Source organism: Musca autumnalis, unplaced genomic scaffold (genome assembly GCF_047663935.1).
Source record: "Musca autumnalis isolate F117 unplaced genomic scaffold, ASM4766393v1 scaffold_5, whole genome shotgun sequence".
In the NCBI taxonomy this organism is placed as follows: Eukaryota; Metazoa; Arthropoda; class Insecta; order Diptera; family Muscidae; genus Musca; species Musca autumnalis.
The window spans coordinates 15,972,225-15,995,264 of record NW_027412088.1 but is presented as its reverse complement, the minus strand read 5'-3'; the positions used below and the strand labels follow the sequence as shown (position 1 = coordinate 15,995,264).

The 23,040-nt window shown below is 39.8% G+C and overlaps 2 protein-coding genes across 11 annotated transcripts in view; one reads left to right on the top strand and one right to left on the bottom strand.

Annotated features, from left to right (window-relative positions):
• The window catches only part of MED23 (mediator complex subunit 23), a 238,667-nt gene that overhangs the window by 132,563 nt on the left and 83,064 nt on the right, over positions 1-23,040 (bottom strand). The window lies entirely within an intron of this gene.
• Positions 1-23,040, top strand: part of magu (SPARC related modular calcium binding-like protein magu) — a 95,355-nt gene that overhangs the window by 34,634 nt on the left and 37,681 nt on the right. For 5 of the 10 annotated variants that reach the window (XM_073989868.1, XM_073989871.1, XM_073989865.1 and 2 more), the window contains exon 2: positions 9,262-9,574. In XM_073989868.1, coding sequence (XP_073845969.1) covers positions 9,491-9,574 — 84 coding nt within the window. In that variant the 5' untranslated portion in view covers positions 9,262-9,490. Of the gene's footprint in view, positions 1-8,872; positions 9,155-9,261; positions 9,575-23,040 lie in introns of those variants that run through there. The other 5 variants (XM_073989870.1, XM_073989867.1, XM_073989863.1 and 2 more) reach the window with 2 other exon arrangements.

The window sequence follows — 23,040 nt, the reverse complement described above, 5'->3', positions numbered from 1 at the left end:
TCTATAGAATCACCGTTCCTTTCAGAAAGGTTCTATAGGAGCACCCTAATATGAGAAAGGGTCTGCAGAAGCACTCTTTCTTTTAGAAAGGGTCTATAGAAGCACCTTTTCTTTGAGAAAGGGTCTATAGAAGCACCTTTTCTTTGAGAAAGGGTATATAGAAGCACCCTTTCTTTCAGAAATGGTCTATAGAAGCACCTTTTCTTTGAGAAAGGGTCTATAGAAACACCGATCCTTTCAGAAAGGGTCTATAGAAGCACCCTTTCTTTCAGAAAGGGCCTATAGAAGCACCCTTTTTCAGAAAGGGTCTACAGAAGCACTCTTTCTTTAGAAAGGGTCTTTAGAAGCACCTTTTCTTTCAGAAAGGGCCTATAGAAGCACCCTTTCTTTCTGAAAAGGTCTATAGAAGCGCCCTCTCTTTCAAAAAGGGTCTAGAGAATCACCGTTCCTTTCAGAAAGGTTCTATAGGAGCACCCTAATATGAGAAAGGGTCTGCAGAAGCACTCTTTCTTTTAGAAATGGTCTATAGAAGCACCTTTTCTTTGAGAAAGGGTCTATAGAAACACCGATCCTTTCAGAAAGGGTCTATAGAAGCACCCTTTCTTTCAGAAAGGGCCTATAGAAGCACCCTTTCCTTTGAGAAAGGGTCTATAGAAGCACCTTTTCTTTGAGAAAAGGTATATTGAAGCACCCTTTCTTTCAGAAATGGTCTATAGAAGCACCTTTTCTTTGAGAAAGGGTCTGTAGAAACACCGATCCTTTCAGAAAGGGTCTATAGAAGCACCCTTTCTTTCAGAAAGGGCCTATAGAAGCACCCTTTCTTTCTGAAAAGGTCTATAGAAGCGCCCTTTCTTTCAAAAAGGGTCTATAGAATCACCGTTCCTTTCAGAAAGGTTCTATAGGAGCACCCTAATATGAGAAAGGGTCTGCAGAAGCACTCTTTCTTTTAGAAAGGGTCTATAGAAGCACCTTTTCTTTCAGAAAGGGTCTATAGAAGCACAGTTTTCTTTCAGAAAGGGTCTATAGAAGCACTATTTCTTTTAGAAAGGGTCTATAGAAGCACCCTTTCTTTCAGAAAGGGCCTATAGAAGCACCCTTTCTTTCAGAAAGGGCCTATAGAAGCACCCTTTCTTTCTGAAAAGGTCTATAGAAGCGCCCTTTCTTTCAAAAAGGGTCTATAGAATCACCGTTCCTTTCAGAAAGGTTCTATAGGAGCACCCTAATATGAGAAAGGGTCTGCAGAAGCACTCTTTCTTTTAGAAAGGGTCTATAGAAGCACCTTTTCTTTGAGAAAGGGTATATAGAAGCACCCTTTCTTTCATAAAAGGTCTATAGAAGCACCCTTTCTTTCATAAAAGGTCTATAGAATCACTTTTTTTCCAGAAAGGGTCTATAGAAGCACTCTTTCTTTCAGAAAGGGTCTATAGAAGGTCTACAGAAGCACCCTTTTCTTCAGAAAGGGTCTATAGGAACACCCTTTTCTTTCAGATCACATGGATCACTGATAATAATTTTATCAAAATAATCCATACTAAATTTCTCTTTTATTCTCAATCTGGTAACCCTCCTTTTGTCACCACTATTCCAGTACATAAATTATAAGAATATCTCCAATTTTGTGTGTGTGTGTTTGGTTGTGGAATAAGACAATCCATTGCTCTTTTTCGGAGTGCAACCTGAGCAATATTAACCCAAACAACAACAATAATAGCAACAACAATAACAATGCCCACCAACCAACCACTTGAGGAGATACAAAGAAAGATAATAAATTTTGTTTGTGTTAATTTCTTTATGTTTGTAAGCAAACCGGACAAGGCAAACGGAATGGTAAGTGGTGCCGCCGCCACCGCTACAGCATAAGAACAAGGAAGGCAGGTTGCTGATGTAGTAGTGGTGATGGTGGCGGCGGCGGTGTTGGTGTTGCCTTTTTTGCCATGCACATGTTAAAAATCGAATACCAATAGTACACACCTGAAAACAAAGTGTTGCCTCTGTGGGGATCGACACCGTTTCCAATGAAAATTTCAAATGTTTGAAATACCATATTCTTAATAGAGATTTGAAATTAGTTAAGAATAATTAAGAATGACAGAAGAATACCAGAAATTCCGACCAAAAGCTATTTTCATAGATGACCAGATGGTCCTAAAAGGGTCTTCTATAAATATATATTTCTCTACCAAAAATATTCTACAAATAGATGTCTTTTATAGAAAAAAACCAACTAAAGGAGTCTTTCTTTGTTGAATACCCCCAACGAAGACTAACTACCAAGTTTCATCACTGCTGCAGCCACTCGCCATATCCCTGCTGGTCGAATACCCGAAGTAAGACCAAACTTCCCAGCAGAGGCGTCGGGATTAGCAAATGAGCGTGATGAGCTTCGCCGAACCAACCCCAATGACCCCAGAGTCAGGGAGCTGACACTGGATGTTAACAGGCTGGACGGTGAGCATAAGCGGAACAAGTGGTTAAATCATCTGAAGAGTTGCAACATTGGAGCCGGTATAGGTGAATTGTGGGTAACTCACTCGCGAACCCTGGAAGAAGGGAAGATAGGACCTCAGTCATGTTTGGCGACGTTACGTTGACTGACCCGAAGAGGTGCGCAAGTTATTTCAATCGACAGTTTGTCGAGCACCCATAGAGTGACAGGGCGAAAAGAAGAGTAGTACGTCGCATCAGATCTCTTCCTGCAGAGGAGGAACCACCACAGTTTACAATGGATGATGTTGCCAATGCCATCAAAAACGCTAAATCATCCAGAGCGTTGGGCCTTGATGGAATCTCCATGGTAATGCTGAAGCAGCTGGATGAGCCGGGAGTGGAGTATCTCACTAAAGTTCTCAACTTGTCGCTATCCACCCTCATTGTTCTCGAAGTCTGGAAAATGGGCAGCGTGGTCCCACTACGGAAGCCCGACAAGAATACCAGCAAAAGTGAATCGTACAGGCCGATTTCGCTTTTGTCGCCAGTAGCAAAGACCCTTGAGGCCTTAGTCCTCCCCAGTATCAGAAATAGTTATCAGGTTGCCGATCATCAGCACAGATTCCGTAAGCAGCACAGCACGACAACTGCGCTGCACGCCATTACCCAACATATTTGTCAAGGACTCAACCAGAGACGGCCGTGCGATAGAACAGTGATGGTGGCGCTTGACTTATCAAAAGCCTTTGATACAGTCAGGCACTCCACGCTGTTTGAGGGCATTGAGCAGGCAACCCTCCGGCCAAGCTTGAAACGTTGGATAGTCAATTATATGTGTGGACGCCAGTCGTATGTGGAATTCAGGAACAAGGAGTCCAAACCCTGTAGATTGAAACAGGGAGTTCCCCAAGGTGGTGTGATAACTCCGGAACTGTTTAACCTCTACCTCTCCTGTATTCCGCCACCTCCAGACGGCATCGAAATCGTAACGTATGCGGATGATTGCACGATCCTGGCGTCGGGTACCTATTCTGATGACATCTGTGAGAGACTGAACAACTATTTAACTGATCTTACCACCTTTTTCCATTCGAGGAATATGCATATTTCCGCCACAAAATCAACAGCCCCTCTATTCACCACATTGACAGCGCGGTTTAGAAGAGAATTAAATGTCGTGGTCGGCGGTAGCAGAATTCCGACCACAAACTGCCCCAAAATTTTAGGGGCCACATTCGACACTACATTCACGTCTTGCGCGCACGCCACAGCTATCATGCGACAAACTGACACATCGACACAGCTATCAACAAACCTTGATGACCACATATAACGCGATAGGTCGGTCTGTAGTAAGCTATGCGGCGCCAGTCTGGTCCCCGAGATTATGTGATACGAATTGGAAAAAGATTCAAACTTACCAGAATGCGGCCCTGAGAACAGCAACAGGGTGCCTCCTCAAATCTTCAGTGAACCATCTACATGAGGAGGCAAAGATTCTTCCAGTAAAGCAACACAATGAGATGCTTTCGCTGCAGTGCTTGCTTGGATGTTACCGTGTGAGCCATGCCAATCACCATCTTGTGGGTAGGCCCGACACATTCAGGCACATCAGGAAGGATATCCATGCTCTAGTATTCACACGGATGCAGTTGCCAAGGCCTTAAGCAATTATAGTGTGAATAAAGTCCTCGAAATACATCCCCCATCTATTGCAGCTGAGGAGCGTCAGCTGCCATCACAAACTAAATTCTTATTGGGCGGAAATCGGCCGCGCCGTGCAAGACATCTGCCCAGTATGTGGCATGGACCCGCACGACACAAGACACCTTTTCAACTGCCCAGCCAAACCTACTCATCTAACTCTAGTGGATCTGTGGTTACATCCCATCGAAGCAGCCACTTTCCTGGAACTGGAGATAGATAGACCCAGAGCCAGATTGAACAGAAGAACAAACATACAAACATAATAACAAACACTGTTACAACCACAACCAAATTTCAACCATTTTGGAAGAATATTGAAGCCACCACCTTAAAAACACCGAAAATCGGGAGGTACCGTTCTATGGGGGCTATATGAAAGCGTGGACCTATACCAACAAATTTCATATGGAAAGTTTTATGATCCAAATGAAGACCAAATAGCAAATTTCAGCCATTTCGGTAGAATATTGAGGCCACAGCCTTCAAAGTAGCGAAAATCGAGAGGTACCGTCCTATGGGGGCTATTAGAAGGCGTGGGCCTATACAGACGAATTTCAAATGGAAAGTTTTATACCCCAAATGAAGAACAACTACCAAATGTCAGCTATTTCGGCGGACTTTTGTGGCCACAACCTTCAAAATACTGAAAATCGGGAGGTACTGTTCTATGGGGGCTATATGAAGGCGTGGACTAAATACCAATTTTCAGCCATTTCGGTAGAATATCGAGGCCACAACCTTCAAAATACCGAAAATCGAGTGGTACCGTTCTATGGGGGCTATATCAAAACGTGGACCGATATAGCCCATTTGCAATACTAAGCATCATAGGAGTAATAGAAACTTCTGTACAAAATTACTAAGCTCTATCTTAAAAATTGCTAGCTGTATCTTGATTTCAACAGACGGACGGACGGGTATGGTTATATCAAGTTAAAATTTTACCCTGATCAAGATGTATATACTTTATACCATATTATGGTGGAGGGTATAAAAAGAAGGACTCCTAAAAGGGTCTTCTATAAATTGAAAACCTCCTAAAGGGGCCTTCTATTAACAGAAGACCTCCTTAAAGGCTCTTTTTCAAAAAGGAGACTTCCTAAAACAGATTCCTAATAAGGTCCTCTATAAATAGGAGACCTCCTAAAAAGGCCTTCTACAAATAGGTTTTCTTTAAACATAGAGCTGGTTAAGAGCAGGCGCGTCTAATCTTCGGCGAGCCATCTAACTAACACTGAAAGTTAATGGGTTAGTCGGTGAACAGAAGCATTGGAGCCGAAAATATGGCAACGATTATGTCACTCTCGAAACCTGGGAAAAATACGTTACGCTGAATGATACGAAGAGGCGAGCGAGCAAGTTATTATAATCGACAATTTGTCGAGCAGCCCGGTAGTGACAACAATAAGCGCTTACGGTCAGCACTAAAGGTCAGAACAGAATCAATCGTCGCTTGCTTTGCTTGCTTCCCCAAATGTCAAATTATAAAGGAATGCCAGAGCCTCTTTGCAAATCCGCCTGTGTTCCCCTTTAGGAGGCTCAGGCATTCCTTTATAATTTGACATTTGGGAAGCAAGCAAAGCAATCGACGATTGATTCTGTTCTGGCCTTAAGTGCTACTACGACGCATTATATATCTTCCTGCCGAGAATGAACCACCACAATTTACAACGGATGATGTTGCTAATGTCATCAGGAACGCTAAATCATCAAAACCGTTGGGCCCTGATGGAATCTCCATGGTAATGCTGAAACAGCTGAATGAGCCACATCGTTCAAGTCTGGAAAATGGAAAGGGTGGTCCCGCTACTGAAGCCAGTCAAGGATGCCGGCAAAGGTGAATCGTACAGACCGATTTCGTTTAGTTCCTTAAGCAGCACACTGCTGCTTTTCATCTCCAGACATATTAGTCGAGGACTCAACCCGAGCAAGCTATGTGATAGAACAGTGATGATGGGGCTTGACTTAGACCTATCAAAAGCCACTGATACTCTTAAGCAGATCGACAGTTAAATAAGTTGTCACGATTTGTAGTAACTGCTTATTTAACTACTTATTTAAGTGGCCCAAAATAACTACATATTTCAAGTGACATGTCTTTGTTAAAATAATGGGTTAAAAGGGGGTTTGTAATGAGTATTTTTGCTGGGCATGTAGATTCTTTCATTCGCAACATCTTCCATTGTAAATTGTGGTAGGTCATTTTGGGCCGGAAGAGATCTAATGACTCTTCGCCCAGTCACACAACCGGGTTGCTCGACAAGATTTCGACTGAAATAACTTGCGCACCTCTTCGGATCTGTCAGCCTGACGTCGCCAAACCTGACTGAGGTCATGTCTTCCTTCTATCTAGGGTTTGAGAGTGACTTAAACGTTGCTTACAATTTACTTATTCTGGCAACAATGTTGCAACTCTTCAGTGTATTCGCGACCAGCAGTGATTATGTCTCGGAACATTCATTCTGGTACGTACCCGCACATCGGAAGGGTTGGGCAGATTTCTGAAGCGGTGATTAGTGAACTGCCTGAACTCGGCCAATTAGCTTCCCCATGATTGATGAAAGTGCGGTGGTGATCAGAGGTGATAAAATCGGGTGGTCTGTTGAGAAATGGGGGGTTGCCTCTAATTTTTTGAAGACTATTTTCGTTTATTCAATTTCTTAATATGCAAGTTTAGGTTTATATCTACACAATGTTCAATATTGCCACAATATTTGTAGTTCGGGATGAGTGGTGTCGGGCAACACACTCGTGACGACCTGTCGTATGCGCAACGTACGAATGGAATTCAGGCCCGCAGCGCCAGCGGCCTGTGGAAACACGCTGATGTGGCTTCGGGCTGTCTCGTGAGTTGCTTACGAAAACACACCCTCGGCGAAGATACAATAGTTTTTACGCGAGTAGCTTACGAAGACACACTCACGGCGAAGATACCCTAGTTCTATACGAATGGCTTACGAAAACACACTCTCGGCGAAGATACACCAGCATTTACCCGAGTGGCTTGCGAAAACACACACCCTCGGCGAAGATACAATAGTTTTCAAACGAGTGGCATAGGAAGACATACTCACGGCGAAGATACCCTAGTTCTATACGAATGGCTTACGAAAACACACTCTCGGCGAAGATACACCAGCTTATACTCGAGTGGCTTGCGAAAACACACTCGACGACGATACACTAGCTTTTACCCGAGTGGATTGCGAAAACACACTCTCGGTTAAGGTACACTTGATTTTAGTGTACACTGATAGAGTGGCTTCCGAAAACACACTCTCGGCGACGTGCAAAACAATAGAGCTATCTATATGTTCAGCCAGTCGTTTCCTAGGACAGAATACCCCATCTCAAGATGCGCATTAAAGTCCCCAGACGATTATGACATTCCAAAAGCGGGCAAATGTTGCGCCTATAACCTGGAGTTCAGCTATTTATCGGCGGGATGTATAGGTTCAGCAACTCTACATTCCATGCATGGGTCATTAGAGACAGGCTCAAGCGAAATAGGTCTGTATTGAACAGACTGGTGCAATAGGGACGCTAATCCCACATCTACACTTCTGATGTGATCCTTCCTCACTACGTTGTAACCACCACTTAAATTCCTCTTAACAGTCTCTCCTGGATATGGTGTATTTTGATCATACGCAGATGGATAGCTTGGCTGGCTGTTTGGTTGGTGGATGGTTATTGTTTGGTTATTATTTTGTGGGGACCGCAGCAACAAGACTTTGTTTTGTTTTTCTTCTCCTTTTCTACACTTTTGCCTTTTGAATTTTTTTTTGTGCTCTCGTCGCTCGCTCTCTTGCCACTTTAGGATTCCCTCCCTCTTTTCGTGTCAATTGAAAGGTTTAACGATGATTGTCTTTTTTTACTACTTCTCGTTCTTTTGTTTTCTTGAGAGTGTGATGTGTTGAGGAGGTGGTGTTGTCCGTCCTCTGCTGGTCAATCGGAGTGCAATGTTGTTGTCGTCGGCGGCGGCTTTGTTAATGTATTGGTCTTAAATGAATGATTGGGTTGGATTGCTGGATGATTTGCTTGTTGTTGTTGTCGTTGTTCTTGGAGATTTTCGTTTTTTGTTTTGGGTTCAGATAAGATATGCCAGACACGGTAGACATAGTGGCGACATGCTAGTCTGATTGTCTTTTTTTCGTGCCGTTTGCCGGCCGTACTCCACCACCACAATGTCTGTTAAGCTGTGCAACACAGTAGAACTTTGTGTGCTACCCGCCGTGCATACATTTTCGTAGGCTTTCATGAGACCAAAAGGCAAGTTCCCAAACAACACGACGAATGGAATGGTAAGGCAGGCAGGGCAATGCAATGCAATTGTTTATTGGACGGATGGATGGACATGGTTATGGTGGTACGATTGTCCGCCACATATGTATCTGCAGGTTTTGTTGAACGACAGAGAATGCAGCCAGCTTGCCTGCCTGCCAGCCAGCCTGACTGTCTGAATTGTGTGTGACTAAGAGAAGCGTTAACAACAGACATAGGGGCGACCACAGAAGTTCCAACTACAGTTGGGTATTGTGCTTGACAGAATGTTATTGTTGTTGCTGCTGTTGGTGTTTTTGAATGTGGTAGTTGTTGCTGTCTGCATGCATCTAACAGATAACCGAACAGCCAGCCAGCCAGGCAAGCAAACGACGAACCAGAGCCACCAGCAAGCCAGCCATCAATGCGTTATATTTTAGCCAAGGTTGGGTCTTTGGATTGTTTTAACTCAGTTGTGCTCCAGTCGTTGTTAAGTTCACAGCATTTGCGCGTTGTTGTCGGTATCGTGTTAGTGTTGTTGGTGTTGTGGCGCATTATTGCTATCTATTTTATAGAAGAAGGAGAAAAAATCTTTTACATTTTGTGATTGAGTTCTTTCCATTGGTTGTTTTGTGTAAAATATTGTTGTTATTGTTGAAATTATTGTGCTTAAATAAATAATATTAATAAAATAAACAAATTTAAATTAACTAACGTTGGGCGCCATATTCCATTGTGCATTGTGAATAAAAAGGTTGAGTCCCAAGAAATAAATTTAATGAAAGTGAATTGAATTGAATTCTTTTGTGCGTTTCCAAATACAGAAAAAAATTAATTGTTCGCTTTTCTTCTCGATTCCAGTCATCTTTAACGAGAACGAACATCTTCCAAAACTTCCCATGGATATTTACATTACAACAAAAACTCAAATAAACACAACGAACTGTAAATAATAATAAATCGAACATTAAAAAGTGCATCGAATTAAACACCTGAAACTGTTAAAATTGTCTAAAGGAAGCAAAACATCTATTGCAATTTTTTGATTCGAAGAAAATCCCAAAGGTCGTCTCCTCATATTCTAAACATTATGATACTGAGAAGTGTGCTCCTGGTGGCAATTGTTGTTATTCGCATCGTTTGTGGAGGAAATGTAAAACGTCCCGAGTTAACGGTAAGTTTTTAAACATAATTGCGCCTATTATTACAAGTTGCTATACATTTTGTTATTGGCTTGACTTTTCGAACAGACTAAAAGCCTTTTCTTAAAGTAAAAAGTGATCAATAAATAAAATGGAGCACCTCTTCTTACCATTAACTTTTAATGTGAAATGTATGTTTTTTGAAGCCTCTAAATTCTTTTATTTTACCCAACCATTAGCAAAAGGTAACGTAGAATAAGGGCCCCTACCGCTCTTAAATTTTGCCGATTTTTGTCAGTACTTACTTAATTGGTGGGCCTTCTACAGAACGACTTTTGTCCTACAAACCGCCTTCCAATTCTGCGGCCCGTATTCATACACCTTTTTAGCGGGTTCATCATTACACATTCTTATGACATGGCCTAGCCAACGCAATCGTCGATATAGGTATTTATCCATACTGGTGTCGTTGTATAGCTGATACGGTTCGTGATTCATACGACACACAGTGGTTCAGAAATCGATTTTCCTGGCCAAAACCCCCATTTTTAGTTGTCACCGTTTGTTCATTTCTGTATGGGATTCGATAGTTGGAAGGTGTGGGCGTAGCGTGCTCCTAAAGACGAAAAATGTTTTCCAATTTTGGAAAATACGTAATTTTTGCAAATTGCCGGGGAATGAAACAGCTATTTCTCAGAAAATATAACAGATATTGCGTTCATTGTTTTTTTTTTGTCATTTTGTTAGGTAGGTAGACTTGTTGCTTTTAAGAGTATTTTTAATAGATTACCGCAGCGTTTACACAAAGTGAGCTATTTTATTTTTCCTCACGTACTACATTCTAGTGAAATTTCATGTTTATTGGACTAGAATTTATATGGAACAGCTTGTACCCGTCCCGCTCCGTCCGTTTAACTTACTTACTTACTTAGCTGGCCCATTACAGAACATTTGTTCCATAGGCCGAACTAAAAAAAGATCTCCAATTCTCTCTATTTGTTGCTTCGCACTCTGGAATACCGCACCTTTTCATATCTTCATCCACTTGTTTGCGCCTTCTATTCCTTGGCCTGCCAATTCTGCGTGCATCGCCAAGCGGTTCGTATTTATACGCCTTTTAACGGGTTCATCTTCCGTTTACGGAGGTGCCGAGGTAGACGAAGTCTTTTACTACCTCAAAATTATAGGAACCAACTTGCACAGTTGGTCCGAGATCAAAGGATGCATTGCGCGTCGACACCATCAACTAGGTCTTCTCACCGTTTACCTTCAGACCCACTTTAGCAGATTCGCCTTCGACCTTCATAAAGGTATCGGTTACTTCTTTTACTGATCGTCCCATGATGTCTATATCATCAGCATAAGCAAGTAACATGTGGCTATTGGTATAAATTGTGCCACTTCTTTTGACGTTTGCCTCTCGAATAACCTTTTTCAGCAGGATGTTGAAGAGATCACACGAAAGGCTGTCTCCTTGTCTGAAACCTCTTTTGGTACCATACTCTTCGGAGAGGTTCTTTCCTATGTTAACTGAGGACCTCGTGCCAGTTAAAGTCATTTTACAAAGCCGGATGAGCTTTGCGGGGATACCAAATTCAGACATGGCTTGGAACACCTTTGAACGCAGCGGGCTGTCGAAGGCTGCTTTATAATCGACAAAAAGGTGGTAGGTGTCGATCTGCATCTCTTGGGTCTTCTCTAGGATTTGCCGCAGGGTAAATATCTGGTCAATGGTGGACTTGCCAGGTCTAAAGCCGCATTGGTGTGGTCCAATTATCTCGTTGACCATAGGCTTTAGTCGTTCGCACAATATCCCTGACACGATCTTGTATGTAGACTTATGCCCATATAGTTAGATCATACAGATTTATCTCCCTTCTTGTGGACGAGGCACAGGATACTAAGGTTCCAATCGTCGGGTACTCGTTCTTCTTGCCAGATGGTTCTAACTAGCTAATGAATACACCTTATCAGCGTGTCGCCTCCGGTTTTGAACAGCTCGGCTGGTAAGCCATCGGCTCCTGCTGTCCTATTATTCTTCAGCCGATTTATTGCTGTCTTTGGGCTGGGCGGTATGTATTCAATATCATCTTCTGGGATTGGGTCTGTGGTATCTTCGTCGTCTTCGCTGCTATTGGACAGTTTTGAAAAATGTTCTTTCCATATCCTGAGCACACTATCTGTATTACCTTGCTGGTCGCTACAGGAGGATGTGCCTGTACCAAAGCCATCAGTTTGATGCTTGACTCTTTGGTAGAATTTTCGGACTTCATTCTGGTTCCTGTACATCTCAATTTTTTTACACTCCCGCTTTTCCATCTTTCTCTTTTTCCTGTGGAAAAGACGCTTCTCCTCTCTCCTTTTCTCCCGATATCTTTCTCGTGCGCTACGCGTTGCTACGGATTGTAAAGTAACCCTATATGCCGCATTTTTCTCTTCGGTAGCAGCACAACACTCATGATCATACCTGAATTCCTTGGTGGAGGTCTCTGGTATCCAAGTATGGATTTTGAGGCTGTTTGCATGGATTGGGCAATACTTTGCCATTGCTTTGATTGGATTGGAGTGCTTTGATTAAGCAATTGGGCTAGTTGAGTGGAATATACTGTGGCTATCTGTTGTGATTGCAGCTTACCGATGTCTAACTTTCGTGTTGTGTCTGTTCGTATTTTGTTTGCTACGTTTAACCGGGTGCGTACCTTTGCTGCAACAAGCCAGTGGTCCGTCCGTTTAACAATTCTTTAAATTTTCTGAAATTACATGGGTAAATTTTTTACATACTGTTTCCCAGTTTTATGAAAACCCAAGGAGAATTTTTTTCAATTTTGGAAAAAAAATGTTTTTCCAATCTTTTTCTTAATTTTATGTATTTTTATGGTTTGTTTAATGGTGTTTGACCTTTTGAAATAGTTAAAATATATGAAAAACTCAAAAACACCTATATCTTGATGCAAAAACTCACATTTTTGAACTTGACCTTGAATTCCTCCGCAACCGCTATACCGAATTTGGTGGCTTTTAATCTGTCGGAAAGCTGAAAGCGTTATCTCTCGAACAAAGAAAAATTTCGAAAATATCTCTAACCGTTCAAAATTTACAGAGTTTTGAGCAGGAAAAAACTATTCTGAACCACTGTGCGACATCGGAAATGACCAGGAAAAAATTAATGCCCAAGGATTGTATCAGACCATATTACAAGGCAATTCAATGCATTTTGTATGTAATTTGCGCCAGGAATTCCGTGGAATATATTAACTTCCTGAGAACTCTGAGAGAAAACGTGCATTTATCGACATTCAGGAAGGTATATTACGCACAAAAACAACTTCAAAGCTTTCTAGGGTCTCAAGATTTGTCACCTGATACGAATTTTGTGCTTTTTATAAAGTACAATACCTAAAATCGCAAAAAATTAAGCAAGGGTCAGCTTTAACGAGGTATATAAGAAATTTGACCCTAAATAACGGCATTTGAGCCCCAAAAAAATTATTTTCTTTTCTCTAAAATATATATCAGACACCCAGAGACATTCGCCAAAACTAAAAAATGTATAAATTTTGCTACTAATTCCATAAATTTTACGATAATACTCGTATTTCCTTGGGGTGTATGTATACTTTTCTGCGTTGTGAAAATTGAATTTCATCAATTGTATTAAATATACGCATTAGATTAAAATAAATTTGTGTAATTATGGTTATTTTGTCACCAAGGAGCCACACAGTGCAGTTGTTGCTGTAAAAAACTCAACGATTTGGCCAAAACTGCATTTTTGTAGGGTGTATGTATACTTTCCTGTGTCACTGTAAATCGCGGTCAAAGTTCACACTTTTACGGGATTTTTAAGTTTTAACGATTTTGGTTGAAAACCGCAAGTCCTCTGGAAGTGGGGCTAAAGAAAATCTTGTAGCAGTGAAAATTCTGTACAAGATTGACCTTCATGATATTTTCGTAGGTTTTACCGTTTTTGAGATATAGAAGTTCAAATTGGGACAATGCACTGGCTGTATGGCCTCCTTACAAAACAATGTCATGACTACAATTTCCCAACTTAAACTTACATATATACATAACGGCCTGCGTACATAAGCTGCTCTGCCTGATTGCCTTGCTTTCCTGCTTCATTTTTGACATAACAAAAATAAAAGAATAAAGAAGGCCGAGGAAATTTCGAACTGGGTTGCCCTTTTCTTTTTTATTCTTTTATCAGAAGTAAGCAGGCAAGGCAGCTTATGTACGCAGGCCTTAACATAAAAATTGGTACAACCTAGGAAAAAATTACAAATGTGTGTCTTGTAAAGAATTTTCACAGCTATAAGATTTTCTCTGGTCCCATTTCGATAAGACTTGCCGTTCCCAAGCAAAATCGTGAAAACCCGTTCTCCAAAATCCAAATTGTACCAAATTTAGTACAATTTACTAATACTAATTTCCAAAACTACCTAAATCCTACATTCCAATAGTAATTTTAATTCAAAATTTCAGTATTCCAGTTGTATTCGTTTACCCAAATCCAATTTTAGCACCATATAGTACTTTTCGTACTCGTAAGTACGAATTTCCAAAACTATCCCCATATTTCAATCCTATACTCCATCAGAAATCTTAATTCTAAATTCCAGGTTTGCAGCTTTATCCGTTCACCCAAATCCAAGATGTACTAAATTTAGTACTTTTCGTACCCATTAAAACCATTTCCTTATGTCGAACACCACTTTCCAATATTGATTCTTATACCAAATTTCAAGATTCCAGCTATAACCGTTCAAACAAGTAAAAAAGTATCAGTCGGCTTTGCCGACAGAGATATACCCTCACCTTGTGTATATTGGGCGTTTGAACCGAAAAAATGTTGATTAGGGTTAAAAATCAAAAGTTTTGCGGAGGAGATACTAAAAGGAATGGATCGACATTGGCCGTTATTGAAGTTCTCCAGCCACAACACATGGTGCCATAGGGGGTTTTACACTCTTCGGGCTGTTTGCTCAAGAAGTATGGACTTGCCCCTAAAAAAAACTTTTACCATCGGAATTGAGGCAGCGAATGCAAGTTGCTTCAACAAAAATCAAAGTGATTCGATAGCAGGTATTAAAGTGAACTTATCCGAAATTTTGTGTGGGAGTTACCGGATGGAGTGGACAAATATAGTCCGTATTTGAACCTGATCTATATCTGGTAGATATATTAGGATGTGTAAAGTATAGACCAATTCGGCCACTCCCTTCAAGAGTTACCGTACCAACAATTTTTCCGAACATTTTTGAACTTTTGTGGGGGAGGTACCTGAAGGAGTGGACCGATATGGCTTATCTTCAAACTTAAAATATGTTTGGACAAAATATTACTAAGGCCAAATTTTGGGCCGAATCGGCAGATCCGTTCGAGATTTATCTTCCGCTCCAACCACCTCACACGGTGTCATAGGGTTTTTTTGCAACTTTCAGCCTATTTTCTCAGGAAGTATGGACTTGCCCCTGATGAAACTTGTACCGTCGTATGGAGCGCAGTGAATACAAGTTGCTAAAACAAAAATCAAAGCGATTCGAGAGATGGCCTTAAACTGAACTTTTCCGAAATTTTGTGTGGGAGGTACCCGAAGGAGTGGACCGATTGAGTCTATATTGATACATTATCTAAGTTTAGTACACATTTTACGATGGGGAAAGAATGGACCAAATCGGTTATTCCCTGCAAGAGTTATCGTGCGCACAAATTTTCCGAACATTTTCGAACTTTTGTGGGGGAGGTACCGGAAGGAGTGGACCGATGTAGCCCATCTTCGAACTAAAACTAAGTTTGGACAAAATATTACGAAAGCCAAAATTTTAACCGGATCTGTTCATCCGTTCGAGAGTTATCGTGCGCTCCAGCCAGCCAGACAGGCAAACAGACATACGGACGGACATTGTTCAATCGACTCCAAATTGTCTGAAACACATTTCGTCCAAACATACTTGGGGTCTAAAACCATTATTTCCATGAGGCACATTTTGCCCGTATGAAAGTGTATATACCCTCGTTAGCATAAATGCTGAGGGTATAAAAACTCCATATCTCATCCTGCACTCCAACAGTAATTATACCCTCCACCATAATATGGAGGGTATAATTAAATTTGTCATTCCGTTTGTAACTTCGAAATATTCATCGGAGACCCTATAAAGTATATATATTCTTGATCAGGGTAAAATTCTAAGTCGATATAACCAAGTCCGTCTGTCCGTCCGTCTGTTGAAATCAAGATACAGCTCGCAATTTTTAAGATAGAGCTTTGAAATTTGGTATAGAAGTTTCTATTACTCCTAGGATGTTTGGTATTGCAAATAGGCTACATCAGTCCACGTTTTGATATAGCCCCCATAGAACCGTACCATCCGATTTTCGGTATTTTGAAGGTTTTAGCTTCATTATCACACCGAATGGCTGAAATTTGGTATTAAGTGTTCGTTGGTGGTATAAAGCTTTCCCCTAGAATTTTGTTTGTATGGGTCCACGCCTTCATATAGCCCCCATAGAACGGTACCTCCCGATTTTCGGTATTTTGAAGGTTATGGCCACAATAATCCATTGAAATGGCTGAAAATTGGTATTTAGTCTACTTTAGGGGTATTTAACTTTCCACCCTAAATTTGTCGGTAAAGGTCCACGCTTCCATAACCCTTAGAACGGTACCTCCGGATTTCCGGTATTTTGAAGGTTGTGATCTCAATATTCATCCAAAGTGGCTGAAATTTGGTATTTAATCTTCGTTCGGGTAATAGAACTTTCCCACTGAAGTTTGTTGGTACAGGGCCACGCCTTAATATAGCCTCCAAAGAACGGTACCACCCGATTTTTGGTATTTTGAAGATTTTAGCCCCATTATCATACCGAAATGGCTAAAATTTGGTACACAGTCTTCGTTGGGAGTATAAAAATTTTCCCCAAAAATTTGTCGGTACAGGTCCACGCCTTCATTTAGCCCCCATAGAACGGTACCTCCCGATTTTCGGTATTTTGAAGGTTTTGGCCTCATTAATCCACCGAAATGGCTCAAAGTGATATTTAGTCTTCGTTGTTGATATAAAACTTTCCCCCAGAAGTTTGTCGGTACATGTCCACGCCTTAATATTGCCCCCATAGAATGGTACCTCACGATTTTCGGTATTTTGAAGGTTATGACCATAAAAATCCATTAAAATGGCTGAAATTTGGTATTTAATCTTCGTGGAGGTATTAAACGTTCTATATGAAATTTGTCGGTATAGGTCCACGCCCTCATACAGCCCCCATAAAACATTACCTCCCGATTTTCGGTATTATGAAGGTTATGGCCATCAAAATCCATTGAAATGGCTGAAATTTGGTATTTATTCTTCGTTGGGGGTATTCAACTTTCCCCCAGCATTCTGTTGGCATGGGTCAACGGCTTCATATAGCCCCATAGAACGGTACTTCCCGATTTCCTGTATTTTGAAGCTTGTGGCATCAATATTTCTCCGATATTGCTGAAATTTGGTATTTAGTCCTCATTTGAGTTATAAAATTTCCATATGAAATTTGTATAGGTCCGTTTTGAAAACATAGATTTTTCTCACTTAAAACCCAATTTGGACACACTGTGCGCTGATATAAATTTTCCAAAATTCAACAATGCAACAGTATTCCTATTTATACATGCCGGGATGCCCAAGTTGCAATTTCAAAAAGTGTCCTCTTCGCGTTGAGAAAAACCTTACCTTCTAAACTTTTGCCAGTCACTACCTACCTACCACCAACTTGTAGCTTAAACATGAGTAATTTTGTATACGTACACCTCCTTCCATTCGATACTATTGTCTGATGGCTGGCCTGCCTACCTTTGTCATCTTATCTTTTGTAAATATTTATTTTATTGTCAATCAACGAAGGAGAAGAAGAAGCAGAAGCTTGGTGGTTACTCATTCGAATAGTTTTTGAATCATGTCCAAATGTTCCACTTAGATAAAATCACAGTACAAGTTCATTGTAACCAAAGACCAACCTATCGATCGATGTTTGTTTACTCCTCCTCTTCGCAGCAACGCTTGTTGGCTGCCTCAACGACTGATTGAGCGCTGATTTGTTAGCGCTTGCGCCGCGTGTCTGATTACATTTGACAACAATAAACACACTTTTCCTTCGATTAGAGACGCGTGCCTAACTTTTCGTATCAACAATAGAAGATATCGAAATATGCTATGGGTCTACTACCCTGCAGATTTGCTGCTTGTCGACTGTTACAAATGTTTTTATTATTTATGTTATTTACTCGTCTAACAATTACATGAGGTATTGTCAACGTCATTACAAATTATGTATTCAATTACAAGGCATCATTTCCCAGAGTAATTATTCAAACACTACCAACGGATCATTGAAGAGGGGGGGCATAGAAACATACATTCATACTTACATATAGAGAACACTAATCAAATAAAAATTCAATCTTCATGGTTTGTCCCTTTTACTTTTCTTCAATGTTGCATGATCCGCTTTGTCTCATAAGAAGAGTATGTTATACAAACATATTAGGAGCTTCTCCATAAATTTACCACTTCATAAACATCACTTCACACCCTCTGATCATTTTAAGAAGGATTTAAATTTCAAACACTTCAAAAGGCAATTAAAAAATGGAGCACAAAGTAAAACAAATTTCTCAATAATAAAATTCCCAAGCTTAATTGGTAGAGATAGAAGAGAGAAGGAGGGAAGGAGTTAGGGAGTGAAGATGTCGTTGTGTTTGAGCAGTGTGTAAATCCCAAGAAAACACTTCAATATTCCAGGTATTGAATGTTTGTTCAACATACAAATCACACGAAATGCGACTACAAATTATCTGAAAGCATTCGGGATGGATGGATGGGATATGGTAGGTTTGGTTCGTGTGGATGGCTGGATGGCTGTTGCATTCGTGTGACAACAACAACAAAGACTGTAAATCGAACACCTGAAAATATGTGTTGGCGAGGATTCACATAATCGGAGAAAACTGGAGGGTGCAGAAGGAGGGAATAGAGAACAGAAACTACATGACACGTTACCTTCTTCTTATTCTTTATTTTTTTTTTAATTTTTTTTTTAATCTGCCTCATGTGCTGCCGCCTTTTCTTCTTCTTGAATAAACCAAATATAAACGAATAAAAGAAAAATTCAGAATCGATAAAAAGTATTCGCTATTCGTCGCATACACATGTATATTATATGATATGTTTCTTCTTATGTTCGTCCGTCCCTCTTTAAGCAACATGACATTTTTGTATACCAACAACAACGAGAAAACAAACAAAAAACGTGGCAAACTAAATCAAAAAGTAAAAGGTGGACCGACCAAGCAGCAAGTCGGTACATTATTATTTTTTTCGTGGGTTATATTTGCTTAGGACTCTAGAAGAAGCTATAGCGGTTATTTGATTGAACTTCTTTTGTCATACATGCAAATTTTTGGGGAGTGGGTAGGGTAAGTGCACCAATAGTCGGCACTTTAAGGATTTGCCTAACTTCAATCATTCACCATTCCGAGTAAATTTTTCCGATTACTATGAACTAAGTCCCAATTTACATTAGGCGAGTTTACTTGCGGCAATTGTCATTTTGTAGGAGAGAGAGGTGAGGCATATGGTAACCCTTTGCCTCTCAGCCCCCTTTCTCACCTATAAACTGACAATTGCCGCAAGTAAACTCGCCTAATGTAAATTGGGACTAAAGCTTATTTGCTTCGAAATTGTCTACTTTTTCGATGAAATAAAAACATTTTGAATTATTTCTTATAAATGTTGAGAAAAATGCGATTTTAGTAAAATTGTACTTTTTTGCTAGTACAGTCGAAATCGCTTATAACGTCGTCGTTTATAACGTCATATCGGTTATAACGACGATATCTAAAAGTCCCAAATCTCTGGGGCCCTTTATAGCCCTATCGCTTATAACGACATATCGGTTATAGCGACGAATTCCGTCGATCCCTTGACCGACGTTATAAGCGATTTCGACTGTAGTCGGCGCCATTTCCCAATTGTCGGCATAACATGTTCCAATGTTATAAGTTGATCGTTTTCTTTTTTAAATAAAAACGCAATTATACACAAATAATTTTTATTTTAATCCATATCGCTTTTAAAAATTAAATAATTTTAAGATTTTGTTAACATTTGAAATTCAGTTAAAATTTATTTTTTTATGTGTTTCATAAAATTAATTATTTGAAATGTCAATTGGTTTTTATACCCTCAGCATTTATGCTAACGAGGGTATATGGTAATATTCAAAAAAGTTTTACAATCGTTGAAGTTGAGGTTCACCATTTAATAAGTCGCGAACTGTTGATATATTTTATAAAATATGGATACATTTATATTAATTGAAGTGTTTTAGCCAAGATCTCATAATATGGACCATAACAAATAATTTTCGTGGAAGCTGCGTTGGTGGTAATATAAAAAAATGGGAAAAATGTGTTGAAGTAATCAAGTTTTTTTGTGTTCTTTCTTGACTTCTGGCCAAAGCACGCAAAATTCAAACCTGTGCTCAAAGAAAAAACTAAAGAATACCCCTTGGGAAACATGGTTCTAGTGCATGACTTTTTGATATATACACTACATCCCACTAAAATCGATGCTGACATTTTGAAGTTTTGATTTCAGTGTTTTTCGAATTTTTCTTATAATTATATGGTGCAACTGGATAATATTTTCAAACTAGTTACAGGATTGTAGAACTCGCGATTCCACGTCGTTCGATGTATATCTCATGAGTGTGCTCCCTACAGCTTCCTAGTAAAAGGAGCCCAAAGGCCAAAATTTGGTGAGTAAATTTTCTGAAAAAACCTATTTTTTGGATTTAAAATTTACAACTGTCGTACAGGTACCCCTGAACCCCGCGTGATTTTAGTTTTTTTACGTGCCGGATCTAATAAGACCTTTCGCGCTCGAATCCATCCACTAAAACGCCGGATATATATACCTTGAAAGTAGGAAATTCTGCAAAAATTTATTTTGACAATTCCGCGAATTGAACCGCGATTTTCTTTGATTATTTTTACATAAATGTAATCCTTTATACGCGATTATAATATTTGCCAAAAAGAGGTGTCACAAATTACAAAGATTCGGGAGTAATATCCCTATTTATCCCAAAATAGGATGTGGTGGCACATCCGCAGTTCTTGACGAATCTGTCTAAAATCATTTATATTGACGTATTTTTAATAGGCGGCCATTGAAATCGGATGCACCTTATAATCATATGCACATCGCGCAATTTTTGCCCACTTGAATGTTTTTTGAATAGTAAGATGCAACTGATGGCACACTTTGGCCGCTGAATGAAACATGGCAAAATCCATGCATATTGATAGACATGGACTCCCTGTATCCGAAAAGCACATGCACCTCAACTGATTTAAACGGATTCGCGAATTACACGCTTTTTAACTTTTGTGTTTTTTCTTTGATTGTGATTTCAATATTACTCTGTACTTCTTATTTCTATTGCTTATCACAGAAAGCAAATATAATTTCACGATGACTAATTACTTTTTTCGTAGAAGTTTAAGCAAAATACTTCAGGATTTGGATGGAAATTTAGCGAAATAATGGAATAACTACCAACATTTATTTTTCAAATTTGTCGTATTTAACCAAAAATATATTTTTGAAATAATTTCCAACAATAAGTTTCCGTTCTTTGTTGTTGCTGTAATATGCAAGTTATAAGCGCGATCTTTATAATTTTGGTCTCACATTTTTCTACGCGTTGTCTAGATTCTGTACGTATTTTTAAATTATTTTTTAGAGATTTTTTGGCCTCTGATCATTCCAAGATTTCTGCAATATTTTTTGATTTTCCGCGAAAATAAAAATAAATTTAGCAAATATTTTAGCATCTACGGATAGATATCAAATGCTGCTAACGATTCATATATACATGTTCTTATTACAACACAATAGGAATTTTTAAATATTTTTTCTTTACAAGAGAGTAAAACCGCATATAACTTTTGAGTGCAGCATCCAATTTTGTGAACGCGAACAGATTTGAAACCACGATTTTTTTCGTAACCCATGTACCAAAAATGACGGATGTGCTCGCCAAAAAAGTTTTTAATTTTTTTTCTATGTAATTGTAAAGGAAATTTGAAATTTACCATATACACTTTCATACGGGCAAAATGTGCCTCATCGAAATAATGGTTTTAGATCCCAAGTATGTTTGGACGAAATCCGTTTCTGACAATTTGGAGTTGATTTATCTATGTCCGTCCGTCTGTCTGGCTGGTTCGAAGATGGGTTATATTGGTCCACTCTTTCCGGTACCTCCCGCACAAAAGTTCGAAAATGTTCGGAAAACTTGTGCGCACGATAACTCTTGTAGGGAATAACCGATTTGGTCCATACTTTACACATCGTGTAATTTCTACCAAACTGAGATGATGTTTCAATGTGGACTCAATCGGTCAACTCCTTCGGATACCTCCCACACAAAATTTCGGAAAAGTTCAGTTTAGGACCTGGTCTCGAATCGCTTTGATGTTTGTTTACGCATGTTGTATTCGATGTCCTCTATACGACGCTGTAAGTTTCATTAGGGGCAAGTCCACACTTCTGAGGAAATAGCCTGAAAGTTACAAAAAGCCCTATGACACCGTGTGTAATGGTTGGAGCGCAAGATAACCCTCGAACGGATCTGCCGATTCGGTCCAAAATTTGGCTTTCGTAATATTTTGTCCAAACTTAGTTCAAGTTCAAAGATGGATTATATCGGTCCAATCCTTCCGGTACCTCCCCCACAAAAGTTCAAAAATGTTCGGAAAATTTCTGCGTACGATAACTCTTGAAGGAAGTTACCGATTTGGTCATTACTTTGCACATTATGAAATTTCTACCAGACTTAGATGAGGTTCCAATATGGACTCAATCGGTAAACTCCTTCGAGTACCTCCCACACAAAATTTCGGAAAAGTTCAGTTTAGGACCTGCTCACGAATCGCCTTGGTTTTTGTTGTAACATCTTGTATTCACTGTCCCCTATACGAAGGTACAAGTTTCCTCAGGGGCAAGTCCATACTTCCTGAAAAATAGCCCGAAAGTTGAAAAACAAACCATATGACACCATGTTTATGGTGGAAGCGCAAGATAATTCTCGAACAGAAATGCCGATTCCGGCCAAAATTTGGCCTTCGTAATATTGTTTCCAAACTTAGTTTAAGTTCGTAGATAAGCCATATCGGTCCACTCCTTCAGGTACCTACCCCACAAAAGTTCAAAAATATTCGGAAAAATTGTGCGCACGATAACTCTTGATGGGAGTGACCGATTTGGTCCATACTTTACACATTCTCATAATATCTACCAGATATAGATCAGGTTCGAATATGGACTATATTTGTCCACTCCATCCCGTACCTCCCACACAAAATTTTGGATAAGTTCACTTTAAGACCTGCTATTGAATCACTTTGATTTTTGTTGAAGCAACTTACATTCGCTGCCTCAATTAC